At 49.1% G+C, this 19,620-nt stretch overlaps 1 protein-coding gene across 1 annotated transcript in view; it reads left to right on the top strand.

Annotated features, from left to right (window-relative positions):
• The window catches only part of ERGIC1 (endoplasmic reticulum-golgi intermediate compartment 1), a 104,131-nt gene that overhangs the window by 38,461 nt on the left and 46,050 nt on the right, over window positions 1-19,620 (top strand). Inside the window, 2 exon segments of the mRNA XM_045999762.1 lie at window positions 11,095-11,156; window positions 18,719-18,791. Coding sequence (XP_045855718.1) covers window positions 11,095-11,156; window positions 18,719-18,791 — 135 coding nt within the window.

The raw sequence follows: 19,620 nt of genomic DNA, 5'->3' as shown, positions 1-19,620 counted from the left end.
AATTTGAAGTTGGAAATCAGCACAATGCTGATATCTTAGAAATTCTAGCATGCACCAGAATCTTGTGAAGTGCACATTTTTCACAAATGCCTGCCCTCCCCACCCCTGTGCTGGTTTAGTACATTCCACAGTGGGGCCCTGGCAGCTCTTGGTGGATTTAATCAGCTACCTGGCCGATTCTGAGGCTGTGGTGCAAGGACCACACTTGGAGAAAAGCTGCCTCCTTCTTCTATTCCACAACCATTTCTGTGGGCCTACTGTGTGCCTGGCACTTTTCTAGGCTCTAGGGATATAATGGAACTCAAAGGCAGACACGGTTCCCGCTCTCCTGTAACATACATGCTAATGGCGGAATCAGGCAATGAACAAGTGCGCATAACACAACAGCAGCAGTGATCTTAAGTGCTATGAAGAAAAAGAGAGTAGAGTAAGGAGATGGCGAGAGGTGTTTTAGTGGCCAAGACAGGCCTCTCCGAGGAGGTGACATCTGAATATGGACGTAAATGAAGGGAGGCAGCAAGTATGCAGATATCTGAGGGAAGAACATTCCAGACATGGAGGCAAAGGGCCTGAGATGGGAGCAAGCTTGCTTGACTTCTCAGGGAACAGATCGTTTTAGGATTTGGTGCTCTCCGGCCAGTTCCCCCTCCCTACTGGTCGTGAACTTCGTTCTCCCCCAACTAGCCCAGGTCCAGGTAACAGGTAAAGGGTATTGTCCGGCCCTGCTCCCGTTTTTCTGATAGACCATCTAAAACACTCTTTGAGACTACCTTGGTCATTTTCCTGATTAGCCGGTTTTACTGTGTTGCTCAGCAGTGTGGGCCCCCCGGCCAGCACAGCACATCTCACCATTTCTCAGACATTTGCAGACCCCCAAGAGAACACAGACAGTGACTTGAAAGGAGTCAGGGGGCCTTGCCTCTTAGCACAAAATGCTGCTGCCTTTTCTCTTTTACTGTAACTATCTGAAGCTGCACGAGATTGGATTCCATGTTGCTGAGTTTCCTTCTGGGATCCTAAGAACAGATTTTGTGTGAGAAGCTGTTGAGTGTTGTTTTGGACATATCAAGTGTGAGGGGCAGGTGGGATGCCCCTGGGCACGAGGAAACTCCTCGGCATTACCATGTGAACTCTGTGAGGACAGGGACCACATCTGTCTTGTTGACTTTCTTCTGTCTCCCTGGAAGTTGGCACAGTAAATTAAGGCACGATGAGTTGGCTGTGGGAGCTAAGAGAAGCCGCCTGAGCACAGACTCCAGGGGGCACACCTGGATGTCAGGGATAGCAGGAGGAAAGGAGCAGACAGAGAGGGTACCAGAGAGTGAGAATGCCTAGAACATTAGGCAGCCAAGAGAAATCCAGGAAGGAAGGGACAGTTGGCAGTTTCAGTGTGGAGGCATACTGAGAAGAGCCAATGGCATCTGGCCCTTAGTGACTCTTGGGTGATCTTAGACTGGATGGGAGGTTGGTGTCAGAGGCCATACTGCTGTGGGATAAGGATTAAGGTGAAGGTGAAATGTCAAGTTGTTCTAGGCCAGCTGTTAAGAAGTATGCTGTGTACTTCCAATTGCATTGCGTTAAAAGGTACCGACTAACTACTTGTCTTCTCTTTAAGATACTAAGGTTGATTATTGGGTTTAGGTGGCTATAGTCTGCTCCATCTATTATTAAGTTTCTGATCATTGCTAAGATCCAGTGTTTTATCAAAGGATACACAGGGATAGTTTTTCTCATTCTAATGGTCCTTCCGCATTATTCTGTGGAATTATTCTATAAAATAGAACTTTGCCTTCTTCTATTTGGTTAGGTAGCAATGCATTTGTATACAAAAAAGTGTCAGAATCAGTACTTTCCTTTTATTTGCTAGTTTTTAGAATAATGAGTTGGTGGCCTAGTATCTCCAAAGGTGTCCAAAGAGGCTTTTTTTGTTTTCTGAAGTGTCATTATGAATTCGTAGATTGCTTAATGTGTTTTAGCTATGGCCATCATTAAAATTTTTTTTAACAGCTTTACTTAGGTATAACTGACATACAGTAAATTTCACATAGCTAAAGTGTATGGTTTGAGGAATTTAACATGTATACATCCATGAAACCATCATCACAATCAACATAGTGAACTATCTGTCACCCCTTAAAGTTTCTGCACATCTCTCTCTTCCTTTCTCCCTGGGCAACTGACAACCTGTGGTCTAGACTAGGTTGTATTTGTCTAAAATTTTATATCTTCAGACAGAAGCAGTAGAAGCTGTAGCCAAAAGCTAACACAAATGGTTACTTTTATTCTTAGGAGATGCATACAAAATATTAAATATTTAGGGATAAATTTGACAAGGGAACACCCATATGCTGAAAACCATAGAACACTGCTGAGAATTTTGTATAGAGAGAATCATACCACATGTACCCTAGTTTGTCTTTCATTCAGCATAATTATTTTGAGAATCATTCATGTTGCTCATGTCAATACTTTATTGCTTCTTATTGCTGAGTAATAGTCCATTGTATGGATATGGCAAATTTGTCTACCCATTTGCCCATTGATGGGCACCTGTGGCTATTACAAATTAAATCTGTGGCTGTTACCTTATAAATTTGAAGACGTAAGCAAGGTTTTTTTTTTAATTTTTTATTTTATTTTTATTTATTTATTTTTATCACTACCCTCCCCACAAAACATATGCATAAAAATTTTTTTTCAAAGATTCCATTTATTTACTTGACAGAGATCACAAGTAGGCAGAGAGGCAGGCAGAGAGAGAGAGGGAAGCAGGCTCCCCACTGAGGAGAGAGCCCAATGCAGGGCTCAATCCCAGGACCCTGAGACCATGACCTGAGCCAAAGGCAGAGGCTTTAACCCACTGAGCCACCCAGGTGCCCCCATATGCATAAAATTTAACAAAAGTCAACATTCCACAGTTTGCTGTTTTCTGTTACTATATAGAGACCTTCCTTGTTCCCCTTCCCAGCTGTTAACATCCTCCACTTTATGGATGGTCTGTAGTGCATTCCCTGGTCTCCTACGATGGACATTTAGATGGTACCCAGTTGTTCACTGTTACGACCGGTGCTATGATGAATAGCCTGCTTGTGCATCATTTTGTATTTTCATCTGGAATTTGCTGGATGCCATTAATGGCCAAGCTCTGCATGATCCACAGGAGACGAGGAACAGGTCTGAGGGTCTCAGTCCAGTGGAGGACCCTCCACAGCCATCTCAGGGCCATGCCAGGAATGTATATGTCCACAGAGCCGGGGGAGGTCAGGGAGGCTGCCTCAGGAGGGGCCTTCTAGAACCTCTTCTTCCTTTTTGGCCAGACTTGGTGGCTTCTGTGGGAAGGAGGAGAAGAGAAAGACCAGGACTTTGTGGTCAGAGAAGGAATTACGGGATGGGGAAGATCACAGTGGAGGCATTTGGAGCTGGGGAAATACCTTCTAGATTGAGACCTCCACACAGACACTGAGATTTAGGGAGAGAGCCACGGGGGTGGGCTGGAGAGAGACACCTATGCCTGTGATAGTGCTGTGTGCACAGAGGGTCACCACCCAGACCTCCACTCCGCCAGCTCCCTGCTTGTCCCTGTTTCACGGAGGCCTGTGGGATGGTGGGTAGAGCACGTGTCCTGAAGCTAGACTGCGGGGGTTTGAGTCCTGCCCCCGCATCCTGGGCAAGTGAGATAGGAGGAAGGATGATATTTACTGCACAGCTTGTAAAAAGGATGTGTGCTAATGAATGTCAAGTCTGAGTCCACGGCTGGGTGCACGGTCGTCCCTCACAATGTGGGGCAGCCGCCATGTAGCTGTGATCACCATTATTCACCCCCTGAGCTCCTCTGTCTGGGCTAGAGAAGGAGGCAGACTTTTTCCCCTTTCTTTTGACAGAGAGATTATTGGTGTGGGCTCTTATTAGCAGTATGAACATCAAGGACGGGATTCGGGGGACTGTGAGAGTGATTCCAGGGCTCAAGAGAACGGGTGCTTGGTTCTTTCCAGAACCAGAAAAGAATTGGTTCTTCCTCTGACTGTGCTCGGCTCAGATGTGTTCATTTACCTCTGTGTGCCCTGCGGCATGCACATGCATGTGCACACGCAAGCACACACACACACACACACCAGTAGTTCTCAGTAAGATGGAAGAAATGAGTAAGTGAACAAACAGGCACACTTTTCACCTAACTCCCTGGAACTTGGCGCCGAAGGCTCTGACAGGCTGGTGGGCAGGGGTGACCAGGCCAAAGCACCAACAAAAAGCCATGCTGGCTATTTTTGGGATGCATGACCCACCACTTCCAATGACTTGCTCCCCAATGGCGTCTAATTTCATTAAGCCTTGGAAACAGTGACATCACGAGCGCCTGCTGGTCGCCGCCCACATAGGGCGAACCACAGAGTGATCCGAGATTCATCTTCAGGAGCCGGGGAGAAGTGAGGTCCCGAGCAGCAAAAGTTAAAATAGCAAAGCTGAGGCATTCTGCTATGAAAAGAAATTACAGAAGAAATCCATTAGTCAGACATTTCCAGTGGCAGTTTCCTTGCTTGGGAGCAGAAGAAGACTTATGCGTGTTTATTTTGGGTGAGGTTATTATGTAGCCTTCCTCACTCAGTAGGCTGGATGTGGCACGGAAAGTGAATTTCTGTTAAGTAAATCCTCTGCTCTCATCGACTTCTAATACTTATGTCAACCTATGTTTGATCTTAAGGTAGAATGCGTTAGAGGCACGGATTCAGCATGTTCAATTACAATGGTGACCCTGGTACTTGCCCATCATAGTGAGCCACAAATCTAGGTAGACTTCTCTTCTCTCTGGGTTCCTTGGCCCGGGACTGTCCAAGTGAGCTCTTCCATCTCAGGCATGGAGCAAAAGGGAGAGGGAGAGACTGCTCAGTCCAGATTCCAGGTCTCCATGGGGGCAGTTGAGGCCGTGGCCATGACTTCACCCAGCAGGAGCAGAGGCAACTGGCCGCCTTTCAGACAGAACACAGACTCAGAGGGAAAATGAGCTTCCCACATGTGAAGTTTTGCTCTGCGCACAACACAGTTTCTCAACTTAAGTTCTCTGGACATTTGGGGCCAGTGATCCTTTGTTGTGGGGGACTGTCCCGTGCATTGTAGGATTGTCGGATGTATTAGCAGCCCTGGTCACAACCCGCTAGGTACCAGGAACACCTCTACTCCCCAGTGTGACAACCAAATGTCTCGGCAGGTGGGACGGAGTGCAAAATTATCCCTGGTTGAGAAACAGTAGTATATGGCTTTTTAAGAGCGTAAGGGATAGCAAAAGGATTTCATAAGATCTTTATTGGCTTGTTTTTGTTTTAAATATTTTTGAATTTAATGATACCTTGAAGTAGACAAGTCACTCCTCTTCTTGGGGCTTTCATTTCCTCATCTGTAAATTGAATCAGTTGGATATAGTGATCTCAGAGTACCTTCTAGACCTGACGGTGGACAAGGCAGGAGGCCCTGTGGGGTCTCTGTGTTTGCATCCTTCCCTAGCAGGTGATAAACCTCTTGCCCACCTAGCTCCAGTCACTGGCTCGGTTCTTCTGGCACTTGGTATCCAGATCAGTCAGTCTTTCTTAAGTCCAGCTGATAGTTCTCTTACTTCGATTCAAGCCCCCTTTGCCCCTCACCTTTTCAAAGTGAAAATTTCTCAATATCCAGTACAAGGAACCCTGGAAGCCTCAGCTTCCCCACTATCCATTTCATTTTAATCTTGTTAAGACCAGCCAGTGGGTCTTATCTTTGTGCGGATTCATTCATTAAGGTCAGTTCCCCAAGGGCCTGGGTTGGGCAGGACTGGGCAGGAAGAAGGTTCAGGTCCTGCCTTTGAGAAAATCACAGTCTAGTGGGAGGGCAGGAGAAGACCGGGTTTTGTTGGACAACAATAAAAAATCCATCTTTTCGCTTTCTCTGTTGGAGGCTACGCAATTCCAGTTCTTTAACTTTTTTTCCTACGATGTATTTTCCACCAAAATGGTCTTGGTTTGTCCCCACATTGTTGGGAAAAGCAGCAAGAACATCAGTTAGGCCTGGATTCAGATTCCTAGCTGTGGAACTTCACAGCTGGGTGAGCTCAGCCAAACCTCGTTGATAAAATGGACTAAAAATCCCTAATTGGAAGGTTGGCCAAAATAGAATTGAGTGAGAACATGCCAATCAAAGGCGGAGTGTGAGCTGAGTACACACTAGATATACAGCAAGCATCCCTTCCCCCTCCTCCACTCTCTACCCTTTCCTCCATATTCTCTTGACAGTGGGTGGCCACAGTAAATCGCATCACCACATCACTGCGATGAGGGACTGACTAATGTAAGTCAGAGAGGACGGCTCACTTCCCAGTCTGTCACATGCCTGGGTTCTCACCAGCCCATTTTCTTAGTGACATTCACTGCTGACTCACTTGGCTTGTGGTCAGCTCTGAACCCAGTGTCTTTTTCAGCTCTCTGTTTACCCCCCCCCCCCACCACCACCACTCCCCAGTTTAGATTTATGGTGTGGGAATGGGTAATTATTAGAGAACATTGTGTTTCGGTGGCCCTTTTCAAGGCGTCAAAGCATTATTAAACTGGCAGCTTCATGAAGGCAGGACCCACGTCTACCTTGACTACTTCCATTTTCCCACATCGCTAGAATATGACCAGCAAGCACTTAGTAAATATCTGTTGAATAAATTCATGTATTTTGAGCTGGTCCCTATCTTCCAGGAGATTGTCACCTGCTCTGTGGCAGCATCTTTGGAAAAGTAAGCAAAACCTTGAGATTTTAGCCTACCAAGGAGTGAGCTCTATACGATTCCCACAAGTATATAGGGAAATGGAAGGACCATATCCTATGACTCAGATTTGGGTTTGATTCCCAGCTCTACTGGTCACGGTCTTGGTGACCTTGAGCAAGTTGCTTATAGCTTAGCCTTAGTCTTCTCCTTGAAAAAATGGGATATCAGTGCTTGCCAGGGTTATTATAAGAATTAAGTGTGAATATGTATGTGTAAAAGTGCCCAACACAGGCTGACAGTGATCTTGGTTTCACATCATTGACTGTCTCCAAAGCACCTCTTTCCTTGGATCACCATTGCCTCCTGTAGTTTGGTCTGTCTCCCCTCCTCTCTTAGACCTTTGTTCACTCAGCCTTTCCCCCACCTCTCTTCCCCATCCCTAACAAAGACATACTCTTGATACCCAGCACACTCAACAAACATTTGCTAAGCCAGCGCCTCAAAATCAGATGCCTATAGGGATCAGGTATGTGTGAAGAAAGTAGCTGTGGGATTTTTTTTTTTTAAAGATTTTATTTATTCGACAGACAAAGATCACAAGTAGGCAGAGAGGCAGGCAGAGAGAGAGGAGGAAGCAGGCTCCCTGCTGAGCAGAGAGCCCAATGCGGGGCTCGATCCCAGGAACCTGGGATCATGACCTGAGCCGGAGGCAGAGGCTTTAACCCACTGAGCCACCCAGGCGCCCCAGTAGCTGTGGGATTTTTATGTGAAGTCTCCCTCCTTAAATTGTTTTTCTGAAATTCTATTAAATTAAACAATTTTTTAACTTTTTATTTTACCATAATTTCTGGCTTACAAAAAAATTTGCAAAGCTAATGCAGAGACTTCCCATATGCCCTTTACCCATGCTTCCCCAAATGTCACCATCTTACATAACCAAAAAACCACTTATCACAACCAGGAAAACAACCCTATACGGAGGTATTAACTGATTCGTGGATCCTATTCGAATCCCAGCCATGGTCCCACTGATGTCCTTTTTCTCGTCCAGGACATCCTGCATGATTTAGTTGTCATGTCTCTGTAGTCCCCTCCAATCTCTGAAAGTTCTTCAGCCTTTCCTTACACCCATGACCTTGATACTTTGACAAGTACTGGCCACTCGGGAACCCTCAGTTTGGATTTGTGGCTTGCTTTCTCATGATTCATTTGAGGTTGTACATTCTGAGCAAGGTCCCCGCAGGAGTTTATGGTGTGCCCTCCCCAGTATGTCAGATCAAGAGGCACATGATAGTTCCCCTTCCTGGTGACACTCACTTTGGTCACTCGGTTAAGATGATGTCAAGTTTCTCGACTGTACAGTTACTTTTTCCCTTTGTAATTAAGAAGGATTTTGTGGGGACGCACTTTGAAGAAATATCCTGTCCCTTGTCACACTTTTGATTTATTCATTTCTTTATATAGATTTGTGGCTTCCTATTTTATCCAATGGGTTATAATCTATTCCTATGATTATTGATTTTAAGGCTCACATTGTCCTTGCTTGGGCCAGTGTCCCCATCATTCTTGGAACACTTTCTTGCTTTCTGACATAAGGTGCTCCAAGTTCCTGTTTTTTCCCTGCCTAGCCCTGGAGTCGGCCATTTCTCCAAGTAAGGAGGGATATTTCGAAGCCAACAACTGAGTATCAGATGCCCTCTTTGCTATCTGCCTGTCACTGTTCCTGGACCCTCTCTACGGAATGAGCTAGGGAATATATGTTAATATGATGTGTATTTCTGTGTTTGTGTCTGTCGGAAATCATGAATTCACAGTTGAAACCCGCATGTCCACTCTAGCACCACCAAGTTTATTCTGATTCTCTCCATGGATGCCTCCCTTCCCCAGCAGTGAGGCAACTGGCCCCCATTATCCTCACTGTATTTCCATATTCATTTACTGTACCCCCCCACCTGTGTATCATTCTCCCTTCTCCCCCCTCTTCACCCTTAACCAGGTTCTGACACTCTGCCCCCAGCCACTCCCATCTCCCCACCCTGAGTGGCCTCTGACTTCCTGTGAAACTCCCAGTTTTGGAATGATGGTTTATATAGCGTTTAAACTGTGAGGCCCAGTTTCTGCTTGTGGGCTCTGGCTGGTGACCTGATAGCAACTGCTTGGGGAAGCTTTGATTGTAAGCCCCTCCCTCCTCTCTGGTGCCCGGTCCCTCCCACCCATCCCCGCGTCGTGTACCTGTCAACTCCGTGCTCCAGCACGCCAAGCTCTGTCCTCTTTCTTGGCCTCGGGTCTTGCTGTTCTCCCTGCCTTGACTACTTTTTGCCTCCACCCACCCTTCCTCTGATCCTCTTGCTCTGCCTGGTGATGGAAGCTTCGTGGATTACTCCAGGTGCCCTTCCTGGGTTCCTCCGGCACCTTCAGCAAATCCCGTGAGAGAGCACCACTCCTTCCATCTCCTTGTTTATCTCTGTTGCTAAACTATAGGCACATGGGGCCAAGGGCCAATTTTTATAGCTGTGTTCCTAGTGCCTAAAAGAGGACTTAGCACGTAGTGGGTGCTCATAAATGTTAGATGACTATTCCTAATAGTAACTGCCAATATTCTTATAGTACTTCCTGGGAGCCAGGCATGGTCCCACATGCTTTACGTGCATGAAGCCACTTGGTCCTAACTATTGTGCTGTGAGATAGTATTGTTGCCCCCATTTCACAGCCAGAGGAACTGAGGCACGGAGAAGTTATGTCAGTGATGTGCCCAAGGTCTCACGGGTCACGTTTGAGCCCAGGTGGGCTCATTTCACAGTTCATATATCGTCTTACCTCTCATACGCCTCTGACAGCTAAAGGGGTCTGCGTTTTCAGAATAGGGGAGATGAGTAGGCCTGGATAATTGAGTCATGTGGACCCCTCCCTCTTGACCACACTCCCAGCCCATTTCTGGTGCCCCGCAGGGCCCCACGAACCAATGACTGGTAGCTGAGCAGGCGGGAGGGAAAGTGTTGCCTTTTAACTTGGCAGCCCCAGGAATATCTTCTCCCCTGAGGTGTTAGGAAACCCAGCACAGTTCACGTGCAATTAGAGGGAACGCAGGGGAGTTAAACAGCAGATCTTACGCAAGATTCCAAGTCATTGCCGTGAGGTTAGCGGGGTGCTGACAGCTTTTCCCAATCACCGAAGGGGAACCACATGTCCACTGGTCACCTCTGAGATCTGGAGCTGCCGGTGGCTTCACCCTGCCAAGTCCTTGCAGAGAGTCGGGGAGCACCGGGAGGACTCAGAGCTCTGTTGATGGAGCTCGTCTTGATGAGAACGGTCTGCTCAGGTTCCAATGACAGGAAGGAAGCCAAGTGTGTGAGGAGCCTTCGCTGTGAACGTGGTGAAAATCCGCCCCAGACATTTCTTTTCGTTACACCTCTCAGTGGCCTGGCAGGGCCTGATAATAGTAGCCACGTGCAAGGAAACTGAGGCTCAGGGTGGTGACGCCGTTTGCCTGAAGTCACATAGCAAGGAAGGCCGGCCCGAGAGTCGAACCCAGGGTGGTCTGATTCCGAGGCCTGAAGTCTTAATTAAAGAACTGGCCAGAATGACACCATGTCTCTGTGACTCCCAAGCCCCCACACCTTCTGCTGTCCCCATGACCCTCATTTGCTGTGGTGGGACACAGGGAGGAAAGGAATCTGCTCCGCGTGTCGGGAGGAAACCCGCAGTAGACAGGAGCCAGAGCCGTGGCAAGCTGACCCGGAAACAGTGGTCCTCAGGCAGGACTTTAGGTTAACTTCATGCCTTGGAGTTAAGGAGACTCTCCGCAGGCAGGCTTCAGGAGCTGGGGCAGGGCGAGTGGAAAGGGGAGGGGGAAGGGGGAGCAGGAAGGGGAAGAGGGGGAGGGGAGATGACTCCGGGCAAGAATGCAGTGCCGTCATGGAACTCAGGAAAGACTGCATTTCCCTATTTCCTTCATCATTAGAGAAGTCTAAGACGCGGGTTCGGTTTGTCCCACAAGTGCTTACTGAGTGTCTGCTCCCCACCAGGCCCATGCTAGGGTCTGGGGACTTGGCAGAGGACAGAACCTGACAAGGTCCCTGCCCTTGTGGAGGTGCCATTGTGATGGGGGTCGGGGTGGGGGTGGTGGGGAAGACTAATGCAAGAAGGTAACCAAACAAGGGTCCTCTTGGGGTAGTTCTAAGTACTCCCAGGGAGTGGGGCAGGGCCCCTTCAGAGGGGGTGTCCTGCAGGCTTCTTGGGGGAGATGGCCTGAAAGAGTGGGAGTAGCTGGTCCTGGGAAGAACTGTGGCTCTCCAACCAGGTGACACGACCGCCCCTGCTGCGTGAGACCCGCCCCCTTGTGCCCACCTCACCCCTGTCCCCTTTGCTCTCTGCAGGTTTGACATCTACAGGAAGGTGCCCAAGGACCTCACGCAGCCAACATACACCGGGGCCATTAGTGAGTAGTGTTCTTCTTGCTGTTGCCCCCCACCCCTCCCCAATCCCATACCTGGGCCTGTTCTCCCTGCACAGAGCCGCCGAACCAGGGAGGAAAGAAGGAGATGAGAAGGGATGGGCATCTTGCCAGTCCTGCATATAGCCCCTCATCTCATCTGTCCACACCACAACCCTGCAAGGTATAGGCATTGTCTGTTTCTGGAAGGATACGCCTGGAATCATCAGTAGTCACTGCCCCTGGGAGGGGAGATGAGGGCTCAGGGGTCAGGGGAGACTTGCTTTTCCCTTCATACCTTTTAGACTACTAGAGTTTTTGACATAAGCATGTTTTTAATCATTAAAAAAATAATAATAATTGCACCAGATTTTGGTTTCCAAATGCCAATCTTTAGTAAAAGGACCTAAGGCTCCTTGAAGAAATAGCTGTTTCCAGGACTGGGGCAGGAAGAACACAGAATAAGCATGGATCAACGTTGGGCCAGAAAGCAAAGGAGCGCCAAAGGAGAGAGAAGGCTGGAGGTGCCTCAGCAGGACAAGGGAGCAACACGAAAGAGGCAAAAACCAACACTGGGATGTCCTGAGTAACAGATCACAGTGTGATTGCCTCATATGCCGAAGAATTACGAGAAAGGAACATGAGTCTGTATGGATGTAAATAAATGGGAGAGAAGGGATGACTCTTCCTTACGGAAGAATTCCAAATAATGTAGATGAATAAGTCCCCCTCCAGGAGGTCAAGTTTTATTCTCCTCTCCTGGAGTATGGGCTGGACTCAGCGACACAGTTGCCAAGAGCAGGGAACAGGGAGAGAACTACCCAGAGACAACACCTTAACCAAGCAATGAAGGTTGACGTCAACCAGTGACAAGTCTTGTGCACGTCATGCACCCCGATGGGATATGATGGGAAGGACACCTCCCCTCCGAGGGATCGTCCCCAAAAAGGGCAAGCCTGTCTCATCATGGGAAGACGTCGGCTGGTCCCAGGTCGGGGGACATTCTATGAGACACCTGCCAGTACTCTTCAAAAGTGACAGTGTCTTGAAAACCAAGGAAAGAATGAGGAACTGTCAGTGGTTTCAAGACTAAGGACACAGGGTGACTAAATGCACAGTGAGATCCCAGGTTGGGTCCAGGAACAGCGAAAGGGTGTTAGTGGGGAACCTGGTGAAAGCGGAGCGCAATCTGTAGCTTAGGTAGTGGTTTTGTGTAGTGTTAATTTCTTCACTTCGACAGCCATGTGCCGTGGTTATAGCAGATGTTGATGTAAGGAGAAGCTGGATAAAGGGCGACAGGAACTCTCTGTGTGTCTATTACTACTGAACAATGAGCAGTTTATTAAAAACACACTAAAAGGGGCACCTGGGTAGCTCAGTGGGTTAAAGCCTCTGCCTTCGGCTCAGGTCATGATCCCAGAGTCCTGGGATCGAGTCCCGCATTGGGCTCTCTGCTCAGCGGGGAGCCTGCTTCCTCCTCTCTCTCTCTCTCTGCCTGCCTCTCTGCCTACTTGTGATCTCTGTCTGTCAAATAAATAAATAAAATCTTAAAAAAAAAAAAACAACACACTAAAAGTGCCAAGTAAGCAGGAACGCTTTATAGTCTCATATTCTGGATGACAGGATGCAGCCAGAGAGATGCAGAGATTTGTCTGAGGTTTCATAGCTCTCGAAAGGTACACCTCCCTGCAGCCCTGGCCTGGCCCCTTGCCGGCCTTTCCAGTGTTTGGTGTGGGAGAGGGACCCTCCCCATGGACTGTCCCCGAGCAGGGCCCTGGGGTTGGGCAGTCAGGTTGGAATCCACGGCTGCCTCCCAGGGTGGGCCATTGTCAGGTAGGGGCATGTCCTTGGGGATGACCTCAACTGGTCCTGGGGTTCCAGGGGGTTGCAATGAGGTCCCAGCCCTCCCTCGTTGATGTTATGGGTGCCTTCTCCAGCCCTGGGTCTCCACATCTGTGGGGAAGGGAACAGAGCAGCCAGGTAACGGGATGCCTGTCCTACAGGCTTTAGGTCTCACAGAGGTGGGTTCATTCTCCTTTTTAGCAGCTAGGTGACCTTGGGCAAGTCCCTTCACCTCTTTCTGATCCTCGGTTTTCTGATTGGGGGAATAAATGTGTTCCCACCTGTCAAGTGTGGGATATGCGCCAAGTCCTCAATACTTGGACTCCCCTTCTCTTGTCGCCGACCTCCAGGAGCCCCCAGCCTGTGAAGGTCCGTGACAGCAGATGCTCTGACGCTTGGTGCCTGTGTCCCCACGGAGAGGACATTCAAGGCACATCAGAGGCAAGGGGCTCGTTCATCTAGCTGTTCTACTAGTTTATAAGCCTGGTCACAAAAATTTGAGTGAGGTGTCCTGTCCCCTCCCTCCCACCAGCCAGCAGTTCAGACCTCTGCTTCACGGTCTCTGCGGTCTCACCCTTGTCATGTGTGTGTGATAGGTCTGTATCCTCCTGGATTTTTTAAAAACTAGATACAGGCTTGAATATACCAATATCGTTGTCGTAAGCAGAGAAGGGAGCATACCGTGTGCACCACTCTTCCTGCTCTGTTTTCCAACTGATATATCCTGGATACCTTTCATGCTGGCGCATAAATGGCCCACTACATTCCTCCCTCCTGCCGTGTCTGGCAGCCCACAGTTCCATCATCTAGGTGACCCACGGTTTATGTAACCAGTCTCCTGGGGTGGACATTCTTGATTCCGATTTATTGCTATTGCTGACATCCTTGTCCGTATATTTTTATATCCTTGTATGGTTATTTCTGTAAGGTAGCTTTCCTAGAAGAGGAATTACTAGGTCAAAGGGCATGTGCATTGTAAAATTTAGAAGGTACTGCCAGATGGCCCTCCAGGGATGTGGTCTGATTTGCAGTCCCAGCCACAGCATGCGAGACAGCAAATTCCTTTACAGAAGAGGAAAAGGGCGTGAGGCATGGGAAGCCAGCCCTTAGCTACCATTTAGTGAACAAATATTTATTAACTAGGTCCGGGGGCCAGGTCCCGTGCCAAGTCCCAGGATCATGTTGATGAATGGGCTTCGGTCTTTGTCCTTAAGGAGCACATAGCCCAGCAGGGCAGCAGGCACAGAACTGTCCCATCTCATTACGTTGTGATTGTGCTATTAATAACTGAAGGAAACAGCAAGGGCGCTGGACCCTCGCAGATCAGGGTTTGAATTCAGCCTCCTTCACTTAGGTGGCCTTGGACAAATTCCTTGACTTCCCAGAGTCTTGGCTATTGGGTCCTGGGTCCAGTGTCCCCCTTTGTGGACTGCACTGGGTTTCCCATTCACCCATGTTCTCAAGGGGTCACAGTCCTACCACCGCCTGAGTCCATTTCAGAACCGTGGTATCAGAGAGCCTTAGCTTCTTGCCCAGACACGGGTGGAAAACCCTCATCCAGCCTTCAGGATCAGAAAGGCCTTTCTGGTTGAAATACCTCCCACCTGCCTATATGTTTTTCTTTCATTTGTTCATTCATTCATTCATTGATCGTTCATTCAACAAATATTTATTTCATACCTTCTCTGAGCCAGGCACTGTGCTAGACCCCGAGGCCACTGGTGGCACCGAGACATTGTCTCTGTCCTCCTAGAATGGAGCACTGGCACGGTGAGTGGTTGCAGAGTGTGTCATGGGACATGTGGGCTTCAGCTGAGCAGACTCAGCCCTTACCCTGTCCACCTGCTGGGCTGACCAGGCTTCATCCAGGCCTTGAACAGAGTGCGCAGATTTCAGAAAGCAGCCTTCCGTCCCTCTCCCGCCACCCTCTGATCTGGATTGAGTTTGAGCTTTGGAGCCCTTTTGCAGGCTTGGGGCAAGGAAGGCAGTTAGAAGACCTGGCTTGGGGGCACCTGGGTGGCTCAGTGGATTAAGCCGCTGTCTTCGGCTCAGGTCATGATCTCAGGGTCCTGGGATCGAGCCCCGCATCGGGCTCTCTGCTCTGTGGGGAGCCTGCTTCCTCCTCTCTCTCTCTGCCTGCCTCTCTGCCTGCTTGAAATCTCTATCTGTCAAATATATAAATAAAATCTTTAAAAAAAAAAAAAAAAAAAGAAGACCTGGCTTGGTCTAGGTCAGTCTAGGTCAGCACTGACCTTCAGAAATACCTCCCTATTTTGTGTCTGTTCATTACACCAGCCAGTGGGTTGCTGGAGCTTGAGAGCGGTTTGGGAGGGGTGAAAATGATTCTGAAACACGGGTCCTATATGATACTGGAAGATTCCAGGTGAAAGGTGTTTTGCACAGTGGTGGGATTCTTTCCCGGACATCATAGCTGCAGTTTGCAGGTGAGAAAGAGAAGGACATGAGCAGGGAAGTTAGGACGGGCGGCTGCAGGAGTGTGGTGCCTGGGTCCAGCAGCTGGAGAAGACATCTGAAATTCATTTCTATGCCACAAAAGCAAGCAAGCAAACATGACCCCTCCATACAAATCGATGAGACATGTCTTTAGACAGAGGTTGCTGAGTGAACAAAGCGTGGTTGAAAAGGATGTATATGTGATGTTGTTATTTTCTTTTTTTTTTTTTTTAAGATTTTGTTTATTTTTATTTATTTGACAGAGAGAGATCACAAGTAGACAGAGAGGCAGGCAGAGAGAGAGAGAGGGAAGCAGGCTCGCTGCTGAGCAGAGAGCCCAATGCGGGACTCGATCCCAGGACCCCGAGATCATGACCTGAGCCGAAAGCAGCGGCTTAAACCACTGAGCCACCCAGGCGCCCTGATGTTGTTATTTTCTTAGAGAAAAAAAGGATTTGTACATCTGTGCTTAATGCCAGTGGAAGGAGGCAAGACGATGATGCCGATACCTGTGGGCAAGGGGCTGCAGATTGGGAGTGAGAAAGAGACTCAACACACTCTTCCTTTTTAAGCAGCTGGATTACTTTTCTTGTCATGTGCCTGTATTACCTCTTCTGAAAAGAAAGAAAAAAGAAAACCCTTTAATACTGGGTGCCTGTGTGGCTCAGTCATTAAGCATCTGCCTTCGGTTTAGGTCATGATCCCAGGGTCCTGGGATCGAGCCCCGCATCAGGCTCCCTGCTCAGTGGGGAGTCTGCTTCTCCCTCTCCCGCTCTTCCTGCTTGTGTTCCCTCTCTCACTGTGTCTCTGTCAAATAAATAAATTAAATCTTTAAAAAAAAAAAACACATGGGGCGCCTGGGTGGCTCAGTGGGTTAAAGCCTCTGCCTTCGACTCAGGTCATGATCCCAGGGTCCTGGGATCGAGCCCCACATCAGGCTCTCTGCTCCGCGGGGAGCCTGCTTCCTCCTCTCTCTCTGCCTGCCTCTCTGCCTAGTTGTGATTTCTCTCTTTCAAATAAATAAAACATTTAAAAAAAAAACTTTAAAAAAAATTAAAAAATTTAAAACACACACACACACACACACACACACACACACCCCAAAAAACCCTTTAAACACTGACCCATACAGCTTTCTCAGTGTTTGAAGAATTGAGGAGTTATTCTAGGATCCTATAGGTTGGTCTGGTTTTAGAGGTGTGGTGGGACTCGGGATGTCCCTGTCTTGCTCTTTACTTGGAATCCTAGATTTTGGGGTTTCTTAGGGCAGAATTCACAGGTTCCAGGCCATTCCCCCCACCTGCCTTCTGGTGTGTTCCGGGATCTGGTCTTTTCCTCACAGAGCCACCATTTCTACATACTTCACAAGGGCTTGTGCCCCCGCCCCCCGTCAGGCGGGAGGGTGAGATGACAGGGTGGCTGTTCATGCTCCCATGGCAGGGCACGAAGTAGGAGCCAGCGAACATGTGTTCTCTTCCTTCTTCACTCAGAATTCATCTCTGTTCATTTTAAAGAACAAAGGTAGGTAGGTAGATGGATGGATGGATGGACGGATGATTAGGTGGATGATTAGATGAATGGATGGATGGTTGGATGATGACTGTTTCAGCGTTTATCACAGTGCTCAGCCAGTCCGGGAGCAGCCTATCAAGAAGGTAGCAGAATCGGCAAGTGGGACCAGAAACTTTGTCTTCTTTGCAGGAAACTAGGGGCCACCCCATTTGTCGGTCTCCTTCTGCTCACCTCCAAGGTCTCCCTGATGAAAGTCCTAGTAGTGAGGGAATGCTTAAGGCTTTATTACCTGCCAGGCACTATTTCAAGCCCAGTCTCTATGTGGTGGAAATTCTCAGAGCAGCCCCATAAGGCGTGTTGCCATTTAACAGATGAGGGAAGGGAGGCAGGGAGAGGTAAGTAACTTAGAAACCCACAGCAGGTGAGCCGTGGGCCATGCTCTGTAGGCCCTTGCCCACTGCACACCTGTGATAAGCCCAGAGGAGACATGCTCAGCCCTCACTCTGTACTCTTGGGGATGACTCCCTGCTGTGTGCCCAGCTCTGGGCCGGGCACTGGAGCCGTGGAGTTTCTGTCTTCAGGGATATCAGTTTAGTGAGAGAAGCAGCCACAAATAGCCAATAAAATGTGGAAAGTGTGAGAATAGATGCTAGGAACACAGAGGAAAGAGCGACCAGCTCCACCTCTTGGAGTGAGGGGAACTTCCCACCAGAAGAGACATTTGAGCTTGGCCTTGGCCCGGGAGGACAGGGAGGAGTTCACCTCGCAAAGAGGAGGTTGAGGAGGAGAGGGAAGGGGAAGAGGAGGGACGATGGGGAGGGGCAGGAACCACAGAAACAAAGGAACAGCAACAAGACCCGCATTTACAGAATGTCACCTGCTCAGTGCGGCTGGGTGGTTAGTTGTTAGGAGAGTATAAGGAGATGGGGCTGGAGTTGAGGGGCAGATCCTGGGGCAATGGTTATGTCTTGCCCCCAGGAGCACAGAGGTCACAGATTTCAACCTCATCAGGGGCCCAGCGGACGAGATAAATACGAGTGATGTGGGTCAACTCGAGCTCTGTTCCACTCTCTGCATTTCAGACCCATATAAAGAATTTCTTCCATAAGGAATTGTCCCTTCTCTCGAAGCCCAAGTGCTCAGTTATCCTCATTTTTCTGACCTCTGATGAGGACATGGGCACAGTGTTCATGGTACCACCGGGGGCGGCCATGAATGGTGACAAACAGTTGGCCTCAGCCTGTGCATCAGGGAGGCAAGAGGGACTGCTGAAGTGGCCAGCTCAACCCCCGCTGTGGGAGCAAGGGCTTGAGTGTGGGGGAGCAGCCAGAAATCTGGACTTTTACGTGAAATCAAATTGTTCAATGTCAACTCCAGATTTGAAAAGCCATGCCACTTTTGCCGAACAGAACACATTTGTGGGCAAGCAATTTGCAAGCTCTATTGTTGACTGAGCTCTGTTAATACGTGCTTGTGGAAGAAAGCCAGGCTGGCCCCCCTAAGGACCTGCCTCCCTGGGGGGGGGGGTCAGTCCCCACAGGAGGGTCAGCTCGATACCAAAAGCAGTCTGCCTTCCTGGGAACAAGGGCTGCTTCGACTAAGAAGGGGCTTTGGAGGGTCAGTGGGGCCTCTCCTCCCTCCCTCTAAGCAGCTTTCCTAGGCGGGGCAGGGTGGGGGGGAGGGAGAGGTGGGGGAGGGAAGGGCCAGCCCCCCTCAGCCAGTGCCTTCCACCCTTACAGTGTGTTTCTGTGTTGTTCCAGTCTCTATCTGCTGCTGCCTCTTCATCCTCTTCCTCTTCCTCTCGGAGCTCACCGGATTCATAACAACGGAAGTGTAAGTTCCATTCCCCCCCAGGGGCCATTCTAGAGCTTCCTGGGACCCAGATCAGAGGAGAGAGGTGCTTTAAAAAGGAGAGAGGCCTCTGAACCTTCCAACTCTCTCATTTCCAAGCCCACATCCATCACTCCTCTATTTCTTAAAAGGGTTTTGAAGTTAAAGCCAAAAGCACACACTGTTTTGTTGAAGCTGAAGAGAACATTTGGGTTCTGTTCTGTAGGGGGCCTCCTGGGTCCTCAGATGAACAGAAATCATGGACCCATCTCTGCCGTTCCTTTGTTTAGCCAGTGGGTTTTTTCCCCTCTGATTCATCGCGGGGTCATTTGATGTGAAAGCTGGAGGAGTTCAGAGAAAGGGGTGCCGCTTCCTAGCCAAGGGGGGCGGAGCTGATGACATCAGAGCCCGGCCCCCTCAGCTAAGCCCCCTTCCCTGCTCTGAGGCCCACCCTCAGTGAGGAATCAGCATGGGCTTCCTGGCAGCGCCTGACGCATTGTGAATCGATCCCCGATTTCTAGAATCATCCGTTGCCCAGATAACCTAGTAAATGCTCTGGGGTATGTGTAACACAGAATGCCATTGGGATTATTCAGTCACGGCCTCATCGGCCGCCCTGAGGTGGAATTAGACCCCAGAGCTTCCTGCCTTAGCCACTGGCTCAAGGCTTCCAAGCCTCTTCATTCCTTTGTTTACAACCCAGAAAGTCATCACGGGGCAGGGCCCTGGCCACCCACTCCCCTGTCCAACGCTGGAATTTTCTTTCTCGCTCATGGAATTTCTTGGTTTCCTTTGCCTCCCTCTCAGCCACAGGACAATAAGAAATTAAAAA

This window comes from Meles meles, chromosome 3 (genome assembly GCF_922984935.1).
Source record: "Meles meles chromosome 3, mMelMel3.1 paternal haplotype, whole genome shotgun sequence".
NCBI lineage: Eukaryota > Metazoa > Chordata > Mammalia > Carnivora > Mustelidae > Meles > Meles meles.
This window is presented reverse-complemented; position numbering and strand designations above follow the sequence as displayed.